This window comes from Phodopus roborovskii, unplaced genomic scaffold (genome assembly GCF_943737965.1).
Source record: "Phodopus roborovskii unplaced genomic scaffold, PHOROB, whole genome shotgun sequence".
In the NCBI taxonomy this organism is placed as follows: Eukaryota; Metazoa; Chordata; class Mammalia; order Rodentia; family Cricetidae; genus Phodopus; species Phodopus roborovskii.
Genome location: NW_026126410.1, coordinates 2,198,107 through 2,216,071, shown reverse-complemented (window position 1 = coordinate 2,216,071; position 17,965 = coordinate 2,198,107). Strand labels below are relative to the sequence as shown.

General features: G+C 42.0%; 1 protein-coding gene across 11 annotated transcripts in view; it reads left to right on the top strand.

The window, feature by feature from the left end:
* Window positions 1–17,965, top strand: part of Tenm3 (teneurin transmembrane protein 3) — a 1,243,671-nt gene that overhangs the window by 1,209,298 nt on the left and 16,408 nt on the right. For all 11 annotated transcript variants that reach the window (XM_051182423.1, XM_051182422.1, XM_051182421.1 and 8 more), the window contains 2 exons: window positions 7,060–7,235; window positions 9,298–9,533. In XM_051182423.1, the coding sequence (XP_051038380.1) occupies window positions 7,060–7,235; window positions 9,298–9,533 (412 nt within the window). The remainder of the gene's footprint in view (window positions 1–7,059; window positions 7,236–9,297; window positions 9,534–17,965) is intronic.

Here is a 17,965-nt window from a genome sequence, read left to right as displayed (position 1 = left end):
ATGTACGGTCACCACCCTGCAACTTGTCCTACTCTTTAAAAACAATTCCTTAGCTAAAGTAATTCCAGAGAGACCACAGAGATCTCACCTGCTAAAAATGCATTATTTAAAAAGCTCATACCCAAAGTGAAATCATAGTTCTTACACTTGAGTGCACACAGAAGCAAATCTAGTGTGTGGCACTGAGCGACGGAATAAATTATTTACTAGGAAATGACAATTCACAGCTCTCTGCTTGCTTGCCCACATAAAATACAAAGGTTTGGGCATATCTAGAGGCACTTCTTCTGGCTGAAGAAAACATAGCAGGAAAGCTATGAATTCTAACCAATCTGCACATACATATCAGCAGGTTAGTGGCAATTTTCCTGTATTGGGAGTTTGACTATTTGGAGCTGTGTGTTTGTGGGGCTGTGTGTTCGTTGGTGAGCTATATTCAGATTTACAGAGCAAATAAAGCAGTTTCAGTATTTCCCCATTTCTGTAGGTATATATGGGTCTCCAGCTCCTCATTTGGGTTCTTTATTGTCCCTCATTCAAGCTTTGCAATTTCAGAATGAGCTTCCGAACCATTTCTTTATAATGAACCTAACTCTGTGCCATGACATAGATCCACAACCCACCCACCCCCACCTATTCTGATACCCTGGGAGAGTATGGGAGATGGGACCTCAAAGAAGAAGGGAGTATAAATGTTAACTATGGCACCCTTAGGGCACTTCCTAACCCAAGACAGTATACAAAGTGCACAAATAAAGTAGCCAAACTCAAGGGTAATTATTCCAAATTAGGAAAGATTCGTCCTTGCTTGTTGACAAAGAATGAGCTGGAATTACTCAACAGTGGTGTATTCTTACACAGGCATCCCTCTGATCACGCCTGATGAAGGAACTGATTAGAGATAGCTTCCACCTGACCCTAAGTGGGGATAACTCCTCCTTTGAAAAGTATGTGACAAACCACAGGCTGTTGTTATTTTTGTCCTCTAGCTACTTTAAGAATTAAGTCCCCATTTTACAAGTAATGCAATTACAATGAACAGCCCTCAGCCTTCCTTTGTGAAAGACAGCATCTAGGAACTCAGGGCCAGCTATGGAGCGATTTCATCAGCAGATCACTGAAAAACATGGGGAAATGCTAGCACTGCTTTCCATTGTTTGCTGTTTTGTTTAATTCTCTACTAGTTTTGCCTGTATCCGGAAGTGAGAGCTATGTAGATAGTTAAATACAGTCACTACGGTACATTTCAAGCATCCACCTGAACACTATAAAGGCAATACTGTCATCAATATTTGATTTATTCTGAATCCTTTCTGTAGTCTAGATTAAAAAAAAAAAAGCAAGAACAGTATTTTTTCAGAGTCTGTCACATCAGCTGTAATGTGGAAATGTTTCTGTTGCAGCAAAGCTACATTAACTCTTTCAGTGTGATCCATTTAGCAAATGAATGTTCTTGAGGTGCTAAAATTACTCCATAATGGCTCAAAAAAAGAGTAATTCAGACTTTAAATGTGGACTTCCCCCTGTAAAGCAACTGTCTACATTGGGTAGATGCTCTGATAGCCTCACATAGCACTTCATCAGCTTCCCTGGCAAAGCAATTATCAGAAATTTTACCCAAAGACCAAGACACATGCTCTCCACTCTAAATGGTCATTTGAGAAGGAGAGATTCTCATGTGACAGGTCAGGATATCTTTCCATTTTCATTGTCACAGAGCTAAAGATTGACAATTGAGAGTTTTCTGGAAGTGTGCATCATCTCTGACTCATTTTTTGAGGTACTAAAATGAAAGTCTGTACAGTAGCCCTCATTCCTTCCTCCTCGCCCTTCAGCTTTCCCAGTGAAGTGCTGCAGATAGCAAAAGCCTCTTATTTACATGTCCAGGGTCACAGAATGGCTCCTGCACTCTTTGTTTTAGTTCTGATAGGGAGGTAATTGTGTCACTTACCATAGTGATGGATAGGTTGTTTTAAATTAGCACTATAGAGGCAATTGTCACAGCAGGTGGCAACAATCAGTATCTTGTTTTTGTTTATATTGGCTCAAGTGAAAGGAAATTTAATCTATTAGACGTAGAAGATGGACAGTGAAGTAAAGTTCATGAGTCTTTCAGGGAAAGCTTACTGTGATTCAAGTCTGGAAGCAAATCCATATACCTACTGAGAAACCGTATGATAATAGTAGAAGACCCTGGGAAGATGAGAAAGCTCATCTACAACTATATTTGAACATTCTACTAAAGGATCCATTTTAACAGAAGCACTGAAGTCAAGCAAGTTCTAAAGTTTTGGAGAACTGCATATGATTTCCACTTGAATAAATTTACAGTATCAGTAGTCTATTGACATAGAGTTGTTAAGAGTGAAGCCTAGTCAGTGTTTCTCTCAAATGAAAATCTACTGAAGATATTTGAGCAATGGGAGTATTATAATCATAGTGTTCCAGATATTTACCAGGAAGTGTGGAGAGAGGCAGGTAGACCAGTTGTCAAAAGTTCAAGGCAGCTGTGGAAATGGAAATGTAAGTGTGTGAAAGATATTATGGAGGCAAAATGAAGAGTTGTGCATGTCTAAATGGGAAGGAGAGAGATCTCATCTCAGGATGAAAACTAGGGATCACTGAAGATAGGACTCTGAGGCATTTACTGATAATCTCGTTGCCTAGGAAACATAAAAGGAGTTTAGAAAATGCCCTCCAAAAGCTAAAGTAGCAAGTGTAGGCAAAAAAATGCAATCAAAATTAAAGTCAAATAAATAGATAACCATAAAAAGGGTACCCCATTGCTACAAGAGCAAAAGGTCAGTAAGAGCCTGAGGGAGAGTGTCTTTTCTAAGCAGAGTCCTCTATGAAGAGGGGTCAGCTGGGAGCAGAGAAGAATGTGCTGTGTGATGAATCAGGAGCAATGAGACTACCAGATGAGTGGAGTAGTGAACATGAAGTTGATGTTCTATTCAGTTTCCCTAGAGCCTATTGCATTGTGAATTCAAAAGGCTAATAAAAGAAAAAACTACATCTCTAATATACGAACATGTTGGGGAGGTCTAGTGCACCAAGGCCAAGCCACTAACATTAAGCAGAACTGCAGAGCTGCACATAGCAGAGGCAATGTCCAGCAGTATATGCATTAGATGGAAAGGTCTCAGCTCTTCCAGGGTCAGAGCATTCCAGTGGGTTATTGCTGATACATTGCCTTAAAAAATAATATATATATATATATATATATATATATATATATATATCTGATTCTTTTGTTCCAACTCTTTACCCAGAATCCTCTGGTCACTTTAAAGTCTAACACTTGTCTCATTTTCATTTCTGTTGACAAGGGTCCTAGACTGTGAAAAATTTACTGATCTACACTGAAATGAAGAACTAAATGAGGATGATAATTCTGGGTGTTCATAACACAACACCCAAAGGCCTGGCTTTATTTTGCTGAGTGTTTTAAGTTAAAAGAGACTAGGAAAGTTCTGTCTTCTCCCACCTTCTTTTCTTCTTCCTCCACTCCAGAAACATGTCCTCTTCCCCAAGATGGGTCACAGAAACTGTGGTTCCTTTCCTTGTAATACTGAAGGGGCCCCTCTCTGTCCTTTCTGCTCTTAAAGTAGGTCCCAAGACCCTCATTCCAGACTCCACCTAGCGAGATCTGGTAGAATCTGAAAAACAGAGAGAGACCTTGCTTTTCTGGTCCATCCATTCATCACCAATGTCTTGTCCAATCATGTCTACCCAGCTGGCCCTGCTTCATCCAACATAAACATAAAAGCACACACAGGAATAACTGCCCCCACCTACCTCATGTCCCTTGTGGTAAGCAAGGGACAGTACTACTTGCTTCCAACCCCAGAATGTATTCCTTTTGACCAGCTATCTCTTGGTCTGAAATTAGGCCTTTTCTGCCTTCAGAATGATTAAATTATCCATTTATGAAACCATGGAGGTAAAAGATGGTAGCTCTTTACTGTGTTGGTCCCTGATGTTTTCCCTATGTTTTGAGTTATCAGCAAGTCTAGGGAATTTTCACTGCCTGCCCTGCCATCCCTTGGTAAACTCCCTTAGTGCTACCTGTCACACTCAGCCTTATTAACATTTTGGTTTCCTATAAGCCTTCCTCAACACAGCAATCCCCATAATGAAGCCTGCTGGAGGCCCGACTCTCCTACAGAGTTCTGATGCGAAGATTCCCAGCCCCTAAAAGCTCAATGACTAACTTAACTTTCTCCCAATCCTAACAGCTTCCCTGACAAATACCCTAGACCCCAGGACCCTCAACTTCCTCATGTGCTACCACAAGGAGGTTCCCACTGGCTCCTCCAACTGGAGATATCTCTGCCTACATCCTGGTCCCTCTGGGGATCTGTGGTTCCTGAGGGGCACTCGGAACTATTTTGTGCTCTCTTTGGATTATCATTACCCTTGTATTCAGAAGCTGATAGGTAACTAGACAGGAAGATGCCCTGAGGGCAGGCTCTTACTCATTCCTGGCATCCTCCTGTTAATGCCTTAACTTAGGTTTAGCCACTTGTTAGCAGGCACACATTCAGAACTTCCGGGGCCAAACTGTTAAGCTGAGCGATTGAGGAGCTAGCTTATCTGTATGTCCTTCTAACTGTACCATTTCCAGAGGTTACTTGTATTTTTATTTCCCAAAGAACCAAAGGCTAACAGGTTGCCTTCTGAATGCCCAGCATCCTGGGCTGGTGTGCTTAGCTGCCTGCAATAGAAAATGCCTGCCCAGCAGGAAATGGAATGAGTGGTAAGCCAATGAAAGCATCAAGTCAAAGGTTGGCAAAATGCTTTCTGCAGGAGAAAGGTGAAGTTTCTGCTTGAGATTGAATGGGGCTGGAAAATATAAACCAGCAAGAGGGAAGGTCAGCGGCTGCAGCAAGAATGAATCAGCTGCTGCTGGTGAGTAGGGCCGCGTGTATAAAGGACAGATCTCAACTTTGAGTCAGGGCCTGTGATTTACAGAAAGAACAATGGGCCTGAGGTCAGGTTCCTAACAGTTCCAGTGACAGCTCAGGCATGAGAGCTTGGACAAGTGACATAACCATATCATCTTCATCTTGCCATTTTAAAGATGGGGGAGGGCCAACACTATAGAATGATGTATGTGTAAGGGGATTCCAGAGGCTGTTGAATTCTGAAGGACTCGCGAACTGGGAACAGTACAATGTAATGCAAGAATTATACCGCATAGAAGCCTTTACTGGAGACTGATCCTGTCCATAATTCTATATTTCCACTCTGCCGTGTGAATGAGCCTGTGCCTGCTTGTTTCGGGATCAATAATATCTTCAGAAAAGCAGTGACAGTAGCAAACTAGTTTTGATTTCTTTCGTTTATGCCTGAATCTTCTCGGGGCTGTGGGATTGCTAAGGAGGGAAGGATGCCTGCTTAGTTTCTTTGGCGCTGCCCTTTCCGCCTCCAAGCAATGATGACGCTTAGTGGTACCTTCGTTTTCCCCCCTCCTCCATCTCCCCCACTTCCTCCTGAGTGCCCATTCCTACCACAGCAGCCACGTGGCAGGCTGTCAGATCATGTCAGTCAAACCCAAGATCACCCTGACCCTAAGCCCTCTGAGTTAATGGGTCAGCACACCACCAGGCTCGAAGGAGCAGACCTCTGTCTTCACCATCTTTATCGCCTGAGATTGCCTAACAGCAAACATTTGCTTGCTTTTCTGCTCTGCGTTCCATATTGCTCTGTATTTATACTTACTGTTGTGAGTGTATGTTTGCACACCCCTGGCAGGTTTTGTCCACCTCTAAAACACATCTACTCTCCGCTATCACTGCTACAAGGAAGCTTCTAAAATTTTCATTGAGAATTTTGAATTTGTTTTTCCCTATTCAGATAATGTGGCCATCTTTTAAATTTTTTCTCTGAGGATGCCACAAGTAGAAAATTCAGAAAAATTGAATTCTTAGTCAAGTGTTGTTCCTGGAGTACATTTTTATTACCACAGCATGGTATTTAAAATGGATCCTAACATTTAAATAAGTTTCCCATATTTGTGTGCTAAAAAATAAGCATGTAATAAAATATCAAAGAATGTTAAATGTCAGGAAATACCGTATCTCATTTCACTAAATATAATAAGTCACTTGTGATACCATATAGTCCTAAAATAGCAGTCTAGACAAAAGAGGCTGGGGGCCGAAGAGATGGCTCAGTCAGGAACACTTGCTCCTCTTCTGAAGGAGTTTCCAGCACCCACCTCAGGAGGCTCACAACCACCTGGAACTCCATGGGGGTCCTACACCCTCTTTTAGATTCTCTGGGCATCCACATATATGTACACATACCACAACATGTACACATAATTAAAAATACATCTTTCTCTAGGGAAAAAAAACCAGTAATCTTTAAGAATGGCTGTCACCATCACTGCCACCAAAGTCCTGATTTACCATAAATTACGTCAATCACTGAGAAATTTTTAAGGTCTTTAGAGCTAAGGATACAGTTTAGAAATACAGCATTTGCCTACCTTTCACTAGGTCCTGGACAACAGCCCCTGACATTGTTCAAAGAGTTTTGAAAAGGCTTTTTTTTTTTTTCCTTCTAGTTAATGTGTTGAAAATGTGTCAAGATGCTAAAATAATACTTTAAATGTGTTTGAAGGGAGTACATATATGTTGCACAGTCATGGAGGGCTTGGTTGATAAAATTTTAAAAGCACAAAACACTGAATTACGTCTACTTGGTGGAAAATATGAAGGAATACTAAGGAATTTAATATCAGCAAACATGTTCCCTTTGAAACAGCAAATTAGATGTGCAGGTGGGTTTTGGTCACACTTCAAAGACTAAAATGCTGAGATGGAGAACTATTCTGTTTACCCTTGCTCTCACCAGTGAGATTTTTCTGTGTTAAACAGGCGTCTGATTACTTCAAAGCGTGTTTGAAGTCCTTGCTCGGCATACCTGGCTCATGCACAAAGACAAATACTCCTCCAAATGTGTGCTGCTAATACTGGTGTGCCGTAAATGTATAGGTAAAAAGGGCTGGCCATTTCCTTGTTAACGCCACACGATGCCTCTCTCCTTCAGCTATGACAGTGAAGGTCGCCTAACGAATGTTACATTTCCAACCGGAGTGGTTACCAACCTACATGGGGATATGGACAAGGCTATCACAGTGGACATTGAGTCATCCAGCCGAGACGAAGACGTCAGCATCACTTCAAATTTGTCCTCAATCGATTCTTTCTACACCATGGTTCAAGGTAAAGGCAAAAGCAGAATCTGGTATGAATAATGAGCAAGTGATCAGTGGTGTCCAAGTAGAATGTGGACCTTCATGGTCTAAGATAAGCCAGATGAAGGGAAGGGAATACAGGGATGTTTAGACACAGTAGTGAAATAAAAGGCCCTACAGGCAATATTATATGCCCACATACACACACGTGTATAAAATGAAATAATTCTAGCCTAGAAAAATGTCTTTTTCCATGCTTATTTAATACAACAACTGAACCCCAGCTCTTGATATGTGTCACCCTATCAGTTTTTGAGAGCATGCCTTTTCCAATGCCATCTTACTGCAGTAACTTGAGGTGAGGTGCTGTCATCCACCCTCATGTGGTATTGGAAGCCATACACACCATAATGATTTTACCCCACATCCCAAGACCCTGTTAATGTAGTATCTGAACTCTTTCACAGCTTGACATGATTAAACCTGTGGTAAACCTCTCCTATTCTGCTTGGGTTTAGTTTGGATTGACACACTGTTTTTGTTTCATTCTTTTTCCTTTTTAAAAATGTATCCATCGGAGTTGTTTTACCTTCATTATAGTGGCAGCTCTTTAAACTACTAACAGCCTGCCTGCTAAGGCCATAGCCTGAGGGGAATTCAGTTTCCCTCAGACAGTGGGTCTGTTCCTGCCACTTAAGGTAGCTTTAACTAAATCTCTATTGTTCTAATAAAAAGGGATTCAAAGGCTAGAGTGAAAAACCCATGAGCTCCAGAGAGTTGGAGTAGCAATTGACTAACTTTCTCTCTTTGATGGCAGTCTGGAAGCCACTCCCTTCCTCACTGCCTCAACCAAATAACAACAACAACAATAATAATAATAATAGTAATAATATTAATAATGCTAAGCTCTTCCTTGCTACTTCCTGTCAACCAGTTGCTAACCCCCCCTCTCTGAGTCCAGGTTAATTTTACTTAATTAACAAAAATGCAACACACCTTTACATAGTTAACAAATACAGCATAAACAAATGTAACACATGGTTGCCTAGTTAAAATAATATTCCACAACACATCAAGCAATCTCTGCAATCATCTAAAAGCAATAGTTCTTGTTTGTATTTCTTCAATGAATGGTCCTATATTACTCCAAAGTCTTATACTGAGACAGAGGCGCCAGTCTACAATATGAAAGGGGTTTTTATAAAACATTAGGTGGGTCCATTTTCTTAAAAGTCAATTTTGGGGAGAATATCACTTTATATTTTGAGAATACAAGCTATGGATAGTGACCTTTAAGACAGCAGGGTGCACATGGGCTGAGGAGCAGGGATTCCTCTAAGATACTGGAGGTGGACACACAAGAAAGAGCTTGGGGCTGCTGATCATCCCAAAGAAGGCAAACCTACATCTCATCTACTAAAGTCACTGGTACTTTTAAATCCTCCTAACGTCCGCCTTTGATATTCAGCCAAAACTGTGGTAGCATGAAATACCAGAAGACTGCGTTGTCCTGTTAACGCTCGGGGAGGACATCTGTATTCATTACTTTTTTTCACCACCATGATAAAATACAATGACAGAGGCAACAGAAGAAAGGATTTCTTTAGCTAACAGGTCCAGAGATTTCAGACCGTGGCTGCTTGCCCGTGAGATTGGGCAAGACATCATGGCAATGGTAACATAATAGAAGAGTTTCTTCTCATGGGATACAGGAAGGAGATGGGGAGGGTAGAGGAAGGAAGAGTGACACAGGAAAAGAGGGAGAGAGAGAAGGTAGGTAGGATGGATGGTATTAGGTACCTGCCCCAGGGATGTACTTCCTTCAGACAGGTACTACCTAAAATTATCAGACTCCAAAACTAACCTCACAGACCAGGCTCCCAACACCTAAATCTCTTTTGAGGGGACATTAGTTATCCAGACCATAGCAGCACCATTAAAAACCTCATTTGTTTTTGTAAGTGGGTCTCAATGTTTTAGAAATATTTATCAATTCTGAATGTCCTCCTTGTCCGATGTTTAATATAGACAGAATAGTTCACGTTTTTTCTGCTTCTCGGTTTTATTTTTTTTTTCCTTTTTTTTTTTAGACCAGTTAAGAAACAGTTACCAGATTGGTTACGACAGCTCCCTTAGAATCATCTATGCCAGTGGTCTAGACTCACACTACCAGACGGAACCCCACGTTCTGGCTGGCACTGCGAATCCCACAGTGGCCAAAAGAAACATGACTCTTCCTGGTGAGAACGGACAGAATCTGGTAGAATGGAGATTCCGAAAAGAACAAGCCCAAGGCAAAGTCAACGTGTTTGGCCGAAAGCTCAGGGTAAGTGATACTGAGAAAGAGGAGGATGTCCAGCTCTGTGCTGTATCCAGAGCTGCTCTATGTACACAGCCTGCCTGCATGGTGGAACTTGCCACCTGCCACCCTCATCTGTCTACACGAGTCATGCCAGCCATCAAAGCCTTCAAATGATTAAAAGGAAATTCTTCCCTGAGAAATTTAGAAATCGCATGTAACACACTTCCAAGTGCACGGTCTCTGGTTATCCACTGAACCTTGTCCTTGCTAATGTCACCCTAACTTAGGGCCATAATCTTCCTTCTCCTGCTCTGTTAGTGGTGATGGTTTCTTCCTGGATAGACGCAGATAAGTTAAACTTGGTTTAAATATTCAGTTTTCAAAGTCACAAATATGAACGCTAAAGGAGACAGGCCAGCCATTAAGAGGTGACATCTTTCTTTGCAGTCTCCATATGTTTGAACTGTGGTTAGGATGTGTAGTAAGACTTCCAGCCTCAGAACCTCTCTACATGCTGTCTCTTCACAATTGATAGAAACTCCACCTTTTATGGGTTTCTTTATGAGAAATGTGGTGTTTCTCATTATGCTGGTGTAATTGAGCTTTGCAAAATGGTCTCTGCATTTACTTAGTGCTTTTGTTGTTGTTGTTGTTGCTGCTGCTGCTGCCGTTGTAGTTGTTTTAATCACTCTTACATTACAGGCCAACTGCATCTGGAAGGCAAGCTGTGATTTATGGTATCTATTGGGTAAAGACAATGTAGATTAAACACTGAATCACGGGTTGCAAGAAATCACCTGCAACCACAGTTACCTGAACCTGATTCATTCTTTATATTAGCAAACAGAGTTTTAGTTTATCAGGTAAATGTAGATAATTCTTCCCAACATTACTTCCCTTGCCATTGAAAATAAACAAACAACTCCAAATCAAGAAGTGCAAACAAAACACGAAGCTTATGGTAATTCCCCTCCTCTTCCTCCTACAGTCCAAATGCCTAAATTATTATCCTAAGGGGCCAGAGCATTATTTACCTTGGCAATTCTTTAGGGTGAGAAACAGCAACTAAATATTGCGTCTGGCTGTTTCCAAGAAACAGAAATGAAATTTTAAAAAGCATCAGTGAATCAAACAGACTATATCCAACTTGTGGGTTATATTCTGATTGCAGTCACTCACAAGGATGGTGTTTGAAGCTATAATGGTGGTCTCTCTACAGGGCTAAATACACCTCATCCCTATGCCCAGCTCCAGTCAGCCCCAGACTGGTTTTGGCAGGCTGGAGTGAAATAAAGCTGGAGGGAGGCAAGGACAATGAGAGGAAGACACAGTAGTCACTAGAGAGGAAGATAAGGGTGGTGTCCAGCTAAAGCTATGGACAGGGGAACCCTCCACTTTGTTTCTTCTGCTTGTCCAGGGACTGTGGTCCATTGCCAAGTGCACTCAAGTTTCAGGTGCCTCTCCACAGCACCTAGAAAGCAATGGCTGTCCCTTACTCTCTCAGTCCAGGTCCTCCTTCCTCGGCCACTGCAGATGAGCTCCCAGGCTTTGCAGTTCCTGGAATACATATGGTGTGCACACATGAGGCACAGGCACACATATATTAGTCATAGATGTGTACACACACACACACACACACACACACACACACACACACACACGATCCACAGTCACACCAAGCCTTACACAAGGGCCTTCATCAGAAGACACAAAGAATTGCCTTCAATTTGGGTTTACCCAGCCCTGAACACCAAAGACAATATAACCCCTAGAATTTAAAAAGAAAAAGAAAAAAGAAAAAAAAAAAACAGGGTCTAGCCTCAGGCGCCACATTTTTAAGTTTACAAATAGAGGATATGCTTTAAGCACCCCCTACCCAGTCCTTACCCTTTCCCATTTCTCACTCCTTTGACTCCTATTAACCCCTGTTGTCCCATTAGACAGCTACACTTCTCCTTTGATTAGGTCGGTACATACATTAATTTATATAAAATCCAGGGACCCTAAGTCAAAGAAAACATGCTGCATATTTCTTTTTGAAACCGACTAGAATCACTTGATATGATTATCTCCACTTGCACCCTTTGTCCTGTAAACAGCATCACTTCCTTCTTTATGGCTGGAAAATAAAATCTCATTGTGTATATGTTCCACATTGTTTTCATATATCTATGGTTACACATGCAGGCTGGTTCCATGACTTACCTACTGTGCAACACTGCAGTAAGTGGGCTAATGAAACAGGTGGACAATTCTTCAAACATGAAGTACACTTGGCCAATAAACAAACAAAAAAGTGTTCAACACCACTAGCTGTCTTTCTGTTATTGTGCTTAAAATAGCATGACCAAGGCAGCTTATAAAAGATAGCATTGAATTTGGAGCTCAAGGTTTCAAAGGCTTAGAGTCCATGCCCGTCATGGTGGAAGGCAGGCAGGGTGCCTGAGCAATCACAGAAGCATGAAGGAGAAAGAGGGAGCTAACTGGGAAAGGAGTGGGCTTCTGAGACACAGAGCCCACCCATAGTGACACACCTTCTCCAACAAGGCCACACCTCCTAATCCTTCCCAAACAGTTCCACTAACTATGGACCAAGCATCCAAATGTATGAGTCTATGGGGGCCATTCTCATTCAAATCACTACCCTAGCTGTCAGAGAAACACAGCATTGAAATCCTATCTCACCAAGTGAGAATGGCACTGGCTAAGAAAACAACAATTGCACAGAATGTGACTAAAGGGGAATCATTATAAAATGATGATGGGACCATAGTCTAGTCAGCCACTGTGGAAATTTTCCTAAAGTCAAAATTAGAGGAATCTACCTAATGGTGCCAGTTTTTTTTTTTTAATAACGGTATATCTCATAGGCCATTTGTGTCCCACCCTCTTAGTTTGCTTACACATCATTACATCTATATTAGAAAACAGATTAAATAATACTATCTAGATAGTATCAATTCTATATTGCTATGTGGCAGACTAGATCTTCTCATTTCACATAGTCATTACAGGTGTCAGTGAGCCAGTGTGAAAGTACAGTGGAAATAAAAGCATGGTGACATATCCCTAACCCTCACCCAGACCCTCATGTTGAGTATTTCTACCCACACAGCACATGGCTAGGAGAGGGCTGTCCAGTTTTCTGTCTGTGGGAAGAGGGAAATACTTTGTTCATAGGCAACATGGTGAGTTCCATGCCAGCCTAGGCTACAGTGTGCAGTGTGGTGTGTGTGTGTGTGTGTGTGTGTGTGTGTGTGTGTGTGTAGAGACAGAGACTGATCTGAAGTCCCTGATCCTTCACCCACTCTAAATGGAGACACCCACTCTGAGGATGAAGGGAGTCATGCACACAGGTATAAGCATCAACGTCTGTCTAAATAGCAGGACCACAGTGCCTCAGCAAGACAATTCAGCAAATGCACTCTTTCAAACAGCCTGTTGAGACACTGAAAGGAGACCTCCAGATGATATATGTGATGGCTCTCCCACAGACAATGCCGCGATCACAAGGGAGGGTTTCTTCCCGTCGCGATACGATTGGGTGTGCCCAATCTGACTGCTGATTTCTCCTCTGTTGATTCCAAGAGAAAAACCCCAAGGAGGAAAGTGCTGATGGGAAAGGCTATTTGAGAATTAAACCTGGGGCCCACCGAGATGGGGAAAAAAAGTGAGGGCAGGAAGCCTGTGGCCACCTGTGACCTGAATCAGTCTGATGGACCACTTGCACCCATCCCACCCACCCCCCACCTCCATCTCCTGGGCCCCAGAATTTCTCCTCTGTCCTTTTCAGTATTTCCTAGCAGAAGGTTCTTTTCATTTTCAAGTTTTTGACATAAATTTAGTATGTGCCTGACACATGGTGGATGCTCAAATATTTATTCAGTGGATGAAGGAATGAGGAAAGACAGCCTTGCAGTATGATTGTCTGTGTTTCATTGCATGTAGATCATCCAAGGAAAGAGGCTGCATGAGTAGTGTCTGGCCTTGCTGATGTCCTCTTGCTATAAACAAACCTAACACTGCATATAATAGGTATAGTAGATGGGTGACTGAGAGATGGATAGCTAGTTATTATACAAAGTGTGTGTGCATAAAATAGATTTAAAAGTTAAAGGGAAGGCAGGAAGTAGAAAAAGGAAAATTCTATTAGAATCTAGTAAATGCATTTTCTGTGAGACCGTTCTGGGTACAATAAGAATGAATACAGTGGGAAATAGACACATGGAACCTGGCAGCAATACAGGAAAGCATGGCAGAATAAAGATATTCGGTGGTCTGCTCGCTGGTAGCTAATAGTAAAAATAAACATAGATGAGGGCTGGTGAGTTGGCTCAGTCAATAAGATACTTGCCTTGCAAGCATAAGGACCCAAGTTCAGTCCCTATAGGCCACTTTTAAAAGGCAGGCAGGGTGGCACACTTGTAATCCCAGCACCAGCAAGGCAGAGACAGGTACATCCAACAGATTTTTGAGCCGTCCAGCCTAGCCTAATTAGCAAGCTCCAGGCCAACAGGCCAATGAGAGATTCTGGTTTGTTTAAAAAGAAAAAAGAAAAAAAAAAAAAAGGTAGACAACTGAGGAACAAAACCCAGGACTGTCATTTGTCCTTTACCAACATACACACATGCGTGAACAGACACACATTCACAAATAGATACATACATGGTAGCTGCTTGTGTTTGTCAGAAAATAGTTGGTAAGACTCAGTAGGTAAAGCTTGTAGGCCAAGAGTGAGGGCCTGAGTTCAGATTCCCAGAATTCACACAAAGCAGGGTGGATTAGCATGCATCTGTGATGTCAGCACTTCTACAGCAAGATGTGAGACTGAGACAGGAGAATCCTCATGTGTGTACACAGGCTAGCTAGCCTTGAGTCCAAAGACCCTCTCTCAATCCAGGGGGAAGATGAAGACCAATGCCCAAGGCTATCCTCTGACTCCCAAACATGCTTGGCATAAGCATCCCCATGTTCACACATACACACACACACACACACACACACACACACACACACACACAGATTTAAAAAGCAATAGTACACCTTGAGGGGCACAGACCAGTAATCCCAGCACTTTGGAAGCTAAAGCTAGCAATCCATGAGTTCACGGCTAGCCTGGACTACATAGTAAGACTATCCCCAAAACAAAGTTTATAAATAGACCAAAGTTTTATCCATGCTGTTCTTCGGGGGCAAATTCATTTCTTACACCTGCCCAGAATTCATGTTAAAGGAATAATTTTAGTGAATCATTTCAAAAAGAAAGATTCCGAATTTGAAAGTCTGAAGTGTGTTTTGAAGGCATACATAAATATGATAGCTTATTTAAATCTCTCACACTCGGCCATCATGTTTGTGTGGTATTTTCAAGCAATATTCTGTCCTGGATTGGGATCACACATTTAGTTAGCTCTCATGACGAGTGAGTACGGCCGAGACACAGAGCCATCTGTGGTAGTTGATGCTCCAATGGGGCCACTTGAGAAGGCTTTATGTTGTCACCAAGTGTGCTGGGTAACAAGCCAGCCCTTCCCTCTGCACATATAACACTTCAAAAGGGTGTGCATAGCCCGATTGTGCTGGTACCTCCTTTTAGGCAAATTGTTTAAGGTCATTATGAGTTTAATTCTCAGTCACTCCAGAAGGAAAATTGTAACCATTACCCTCGCACTGTCAAAGGACGCTGTGATTAATTACAGTCATGTTAGACATAGCTATGAAAATGGAGATTGTCCTATGCTTGCTTAAGGGAAATAAAGTCCGTCACAAAGGCAGTCACAGTGGTCCCTTCACTGTACCCTGTGTTGGGATTCACTTCCAGGCTGAAAGAAAAACAATGACTAAAGATTGCATCTTGAGATTACATGTTCATTTTAGCCTCGTTTTCGTCTTTGTGTGTGTGCACCTTCCTGTGGAGGCCAGACATGAGTTTAGGTGTCATTCCTTGGAAGCTATCTCCCTTGTTTTGTTGAGACAGGTCGTGCCACAATGGCCAGCAGCTAACCCTCCTGTTTCTGCTTATGCCACAGTCCCCAGCTTTTGTTGTCATTGTTGTTGTTCTTTTTAGTATGGGTGCTAGGAATCCAAACTCAGGCCTCCATGCTCATGGAGTAGGCACTGTACAGGGTGAGCCATGTCCCCAGTTCCTTAAACTGATATTTTTATAACTTCAAAAATTAATAAAATCCCCACTGAAATAATGTGCTTTGTAATCAAAATACCAGAAGAGTTAGGAGGCTGGAGAGATAGCTCGGTGGTTAAGAGCACTGGCTGCTCTTCCAGAGGTCCTGAGTTCAATTCCCAGCAACCACATGAAGGCCCATGACCATATTTAGTGGGGGTATCATGCCCTCTTCTGGCATAAAGGCATACATGCAGATAGAGCGCTCATACATAAAATACATAAATTGGAAAGGAAGGAAGGAAGGAAGGAAGGAAGGAAGGAAGGAAGGAAGGAAGGAAGGAAGGAAAGAAGGAAGGAAGGAAGGAAGGAAGGAAGGAGTCTTGTTTAGGGAAACAGTATTGGATCTCAGAGTGGACACAACCCTTGGCCACAATACCCAAAGAAGGTATGCTTAAAACGAACAGAGAGAGCAAGATGTCAGTGTCTTTTAAAGTTTTATCTTTTAAATAACAGAGACTGATATCTGGAAATACTAAGAATGTTTAACACCTTGCCAGGCAAACTGGCACATATGTGCAGCCCTAGCAACCTGAGGGGCTGAAGCTGGAGAATTGCTCAAATCTAAGAGTGTGATACAGCTATACCAGACACACACACACACACACACACACACACACACACACACACACACCTTGATTTGTATTGATTGTGGAGAAAAATAATTCCATCCCTTCCCAAGAAACTCATTATTTCGGTTTAAGGATACAAGAAAGATGTTTCATATAGCATTTATCTGGATAAAAAGAAAAAAATTAAACATCTATACCCCATTGGGTCTCCTAATGCTTCCAGATGCTCCAAGATTGTGACATATTTGGTATAGAAACCCATACAGTGTTGACAGTGAGACATGCTTGATTTTTATCTGGGGGGACAGGATGGAGGGTTGGTGTCATATAACCCTCCTCACAAGCCAAAGAAACAAATCAGAAGCCAGAAGCCGGTGAGCAAAGATGAGTTCCAGACCCCATCTTTTGTTGCTCACTGATCATACCACATATGCAGCCCAGAACTCTGCTATTGTAGCCAGAGGAACACTGCGGAGATAAAGCAGGGTTAGTGAAGGCAGTAAAGAATTGAAGTACAAATTAAAATGGATGCAAACTAAAATACAAACAGATGGGGCAATAATGCCTGCAGTATTGTGGAAGCTACACAGTCTTTTCATGGGTATTCATAGGATGGCACAACCTAAGGATTTTTTTCTAAAAAGAGGGCAAACCTGAACATGGGAATGGGGGGGGCATCCTACTAAAACAAAATCTGAGCAACCCAAAAGCCCTAATAAAATCATTTAAATCATACAAAAACCTCTCCTCTTTTTTCCCTATTTAATACTACATTTTTATTAACTGTTCATTTCACACATATGTATAATATATTTTGATCATATTCGCCCCTAAACTTCTCCTCCTGGATCTCCCCTCCACCCTCTCCCAACTTTGCCTTTTTGTTTTTAATAATCCACCGAGTATATTTTGTGCTGCCCATATACTCACACATGTGAGGCTACACATTGAAGTGTGATTGACCTACCAGAGCCTCTTGCATCCTAAACAATGCCTGTAGAAACGGAAACACTTGGCCCTGCCTGTTGTGGACCTGAGAAAAGATGTTTGTAATATTAGCTATAACTTCCTTCCAAAGCACCCTGCAAACTGTGGCAGAATTCACCTAGGCAGGAGGACAACTGTTGTGGAAGCATTTCTTCATCCCGAGAGGGAAGAGGGCAGGAAGCCCCCAGCTGGCTGGCTCAAGATCTGCAAACCCTGGCCAACTTCTGTGTTCACACATGGACAAAACAGATGCAGGGTGGTTCAAAGCCCAATGGCAGGCTGCTCCTAGGCCTTGTAAGTCTTGGAGGCCGGGCTTTGGAATTCCTGGGACTTTGTGCATAGTGCATACACACACACACACACACACACACACACACACACACACACACACATACACACACACCGTAGAGACTGGATACACACAAATTTCTGCCATGATATAATATAGTGGTTCTCTTTCTCCATATAAACCCTATCTTCCTTCAACTCCATGCTGAACTCTACCCTTTCTCATTATTTGCAAATCACCTCTTGGAAATATTTCGCCCCAAAAAAGCTCACTTTAAGACTCATGCCACACCTCTCCATGGACTTCACACCTCTCTCCTTGAATGACTAATTTTTAGAAGAGTTTAGGCTTAAGGAATATTTCTGCTTAGAATGAAATTAATATCAGTGATAAGATGCAAAATCTAACTTTATCACAGGTTTACACA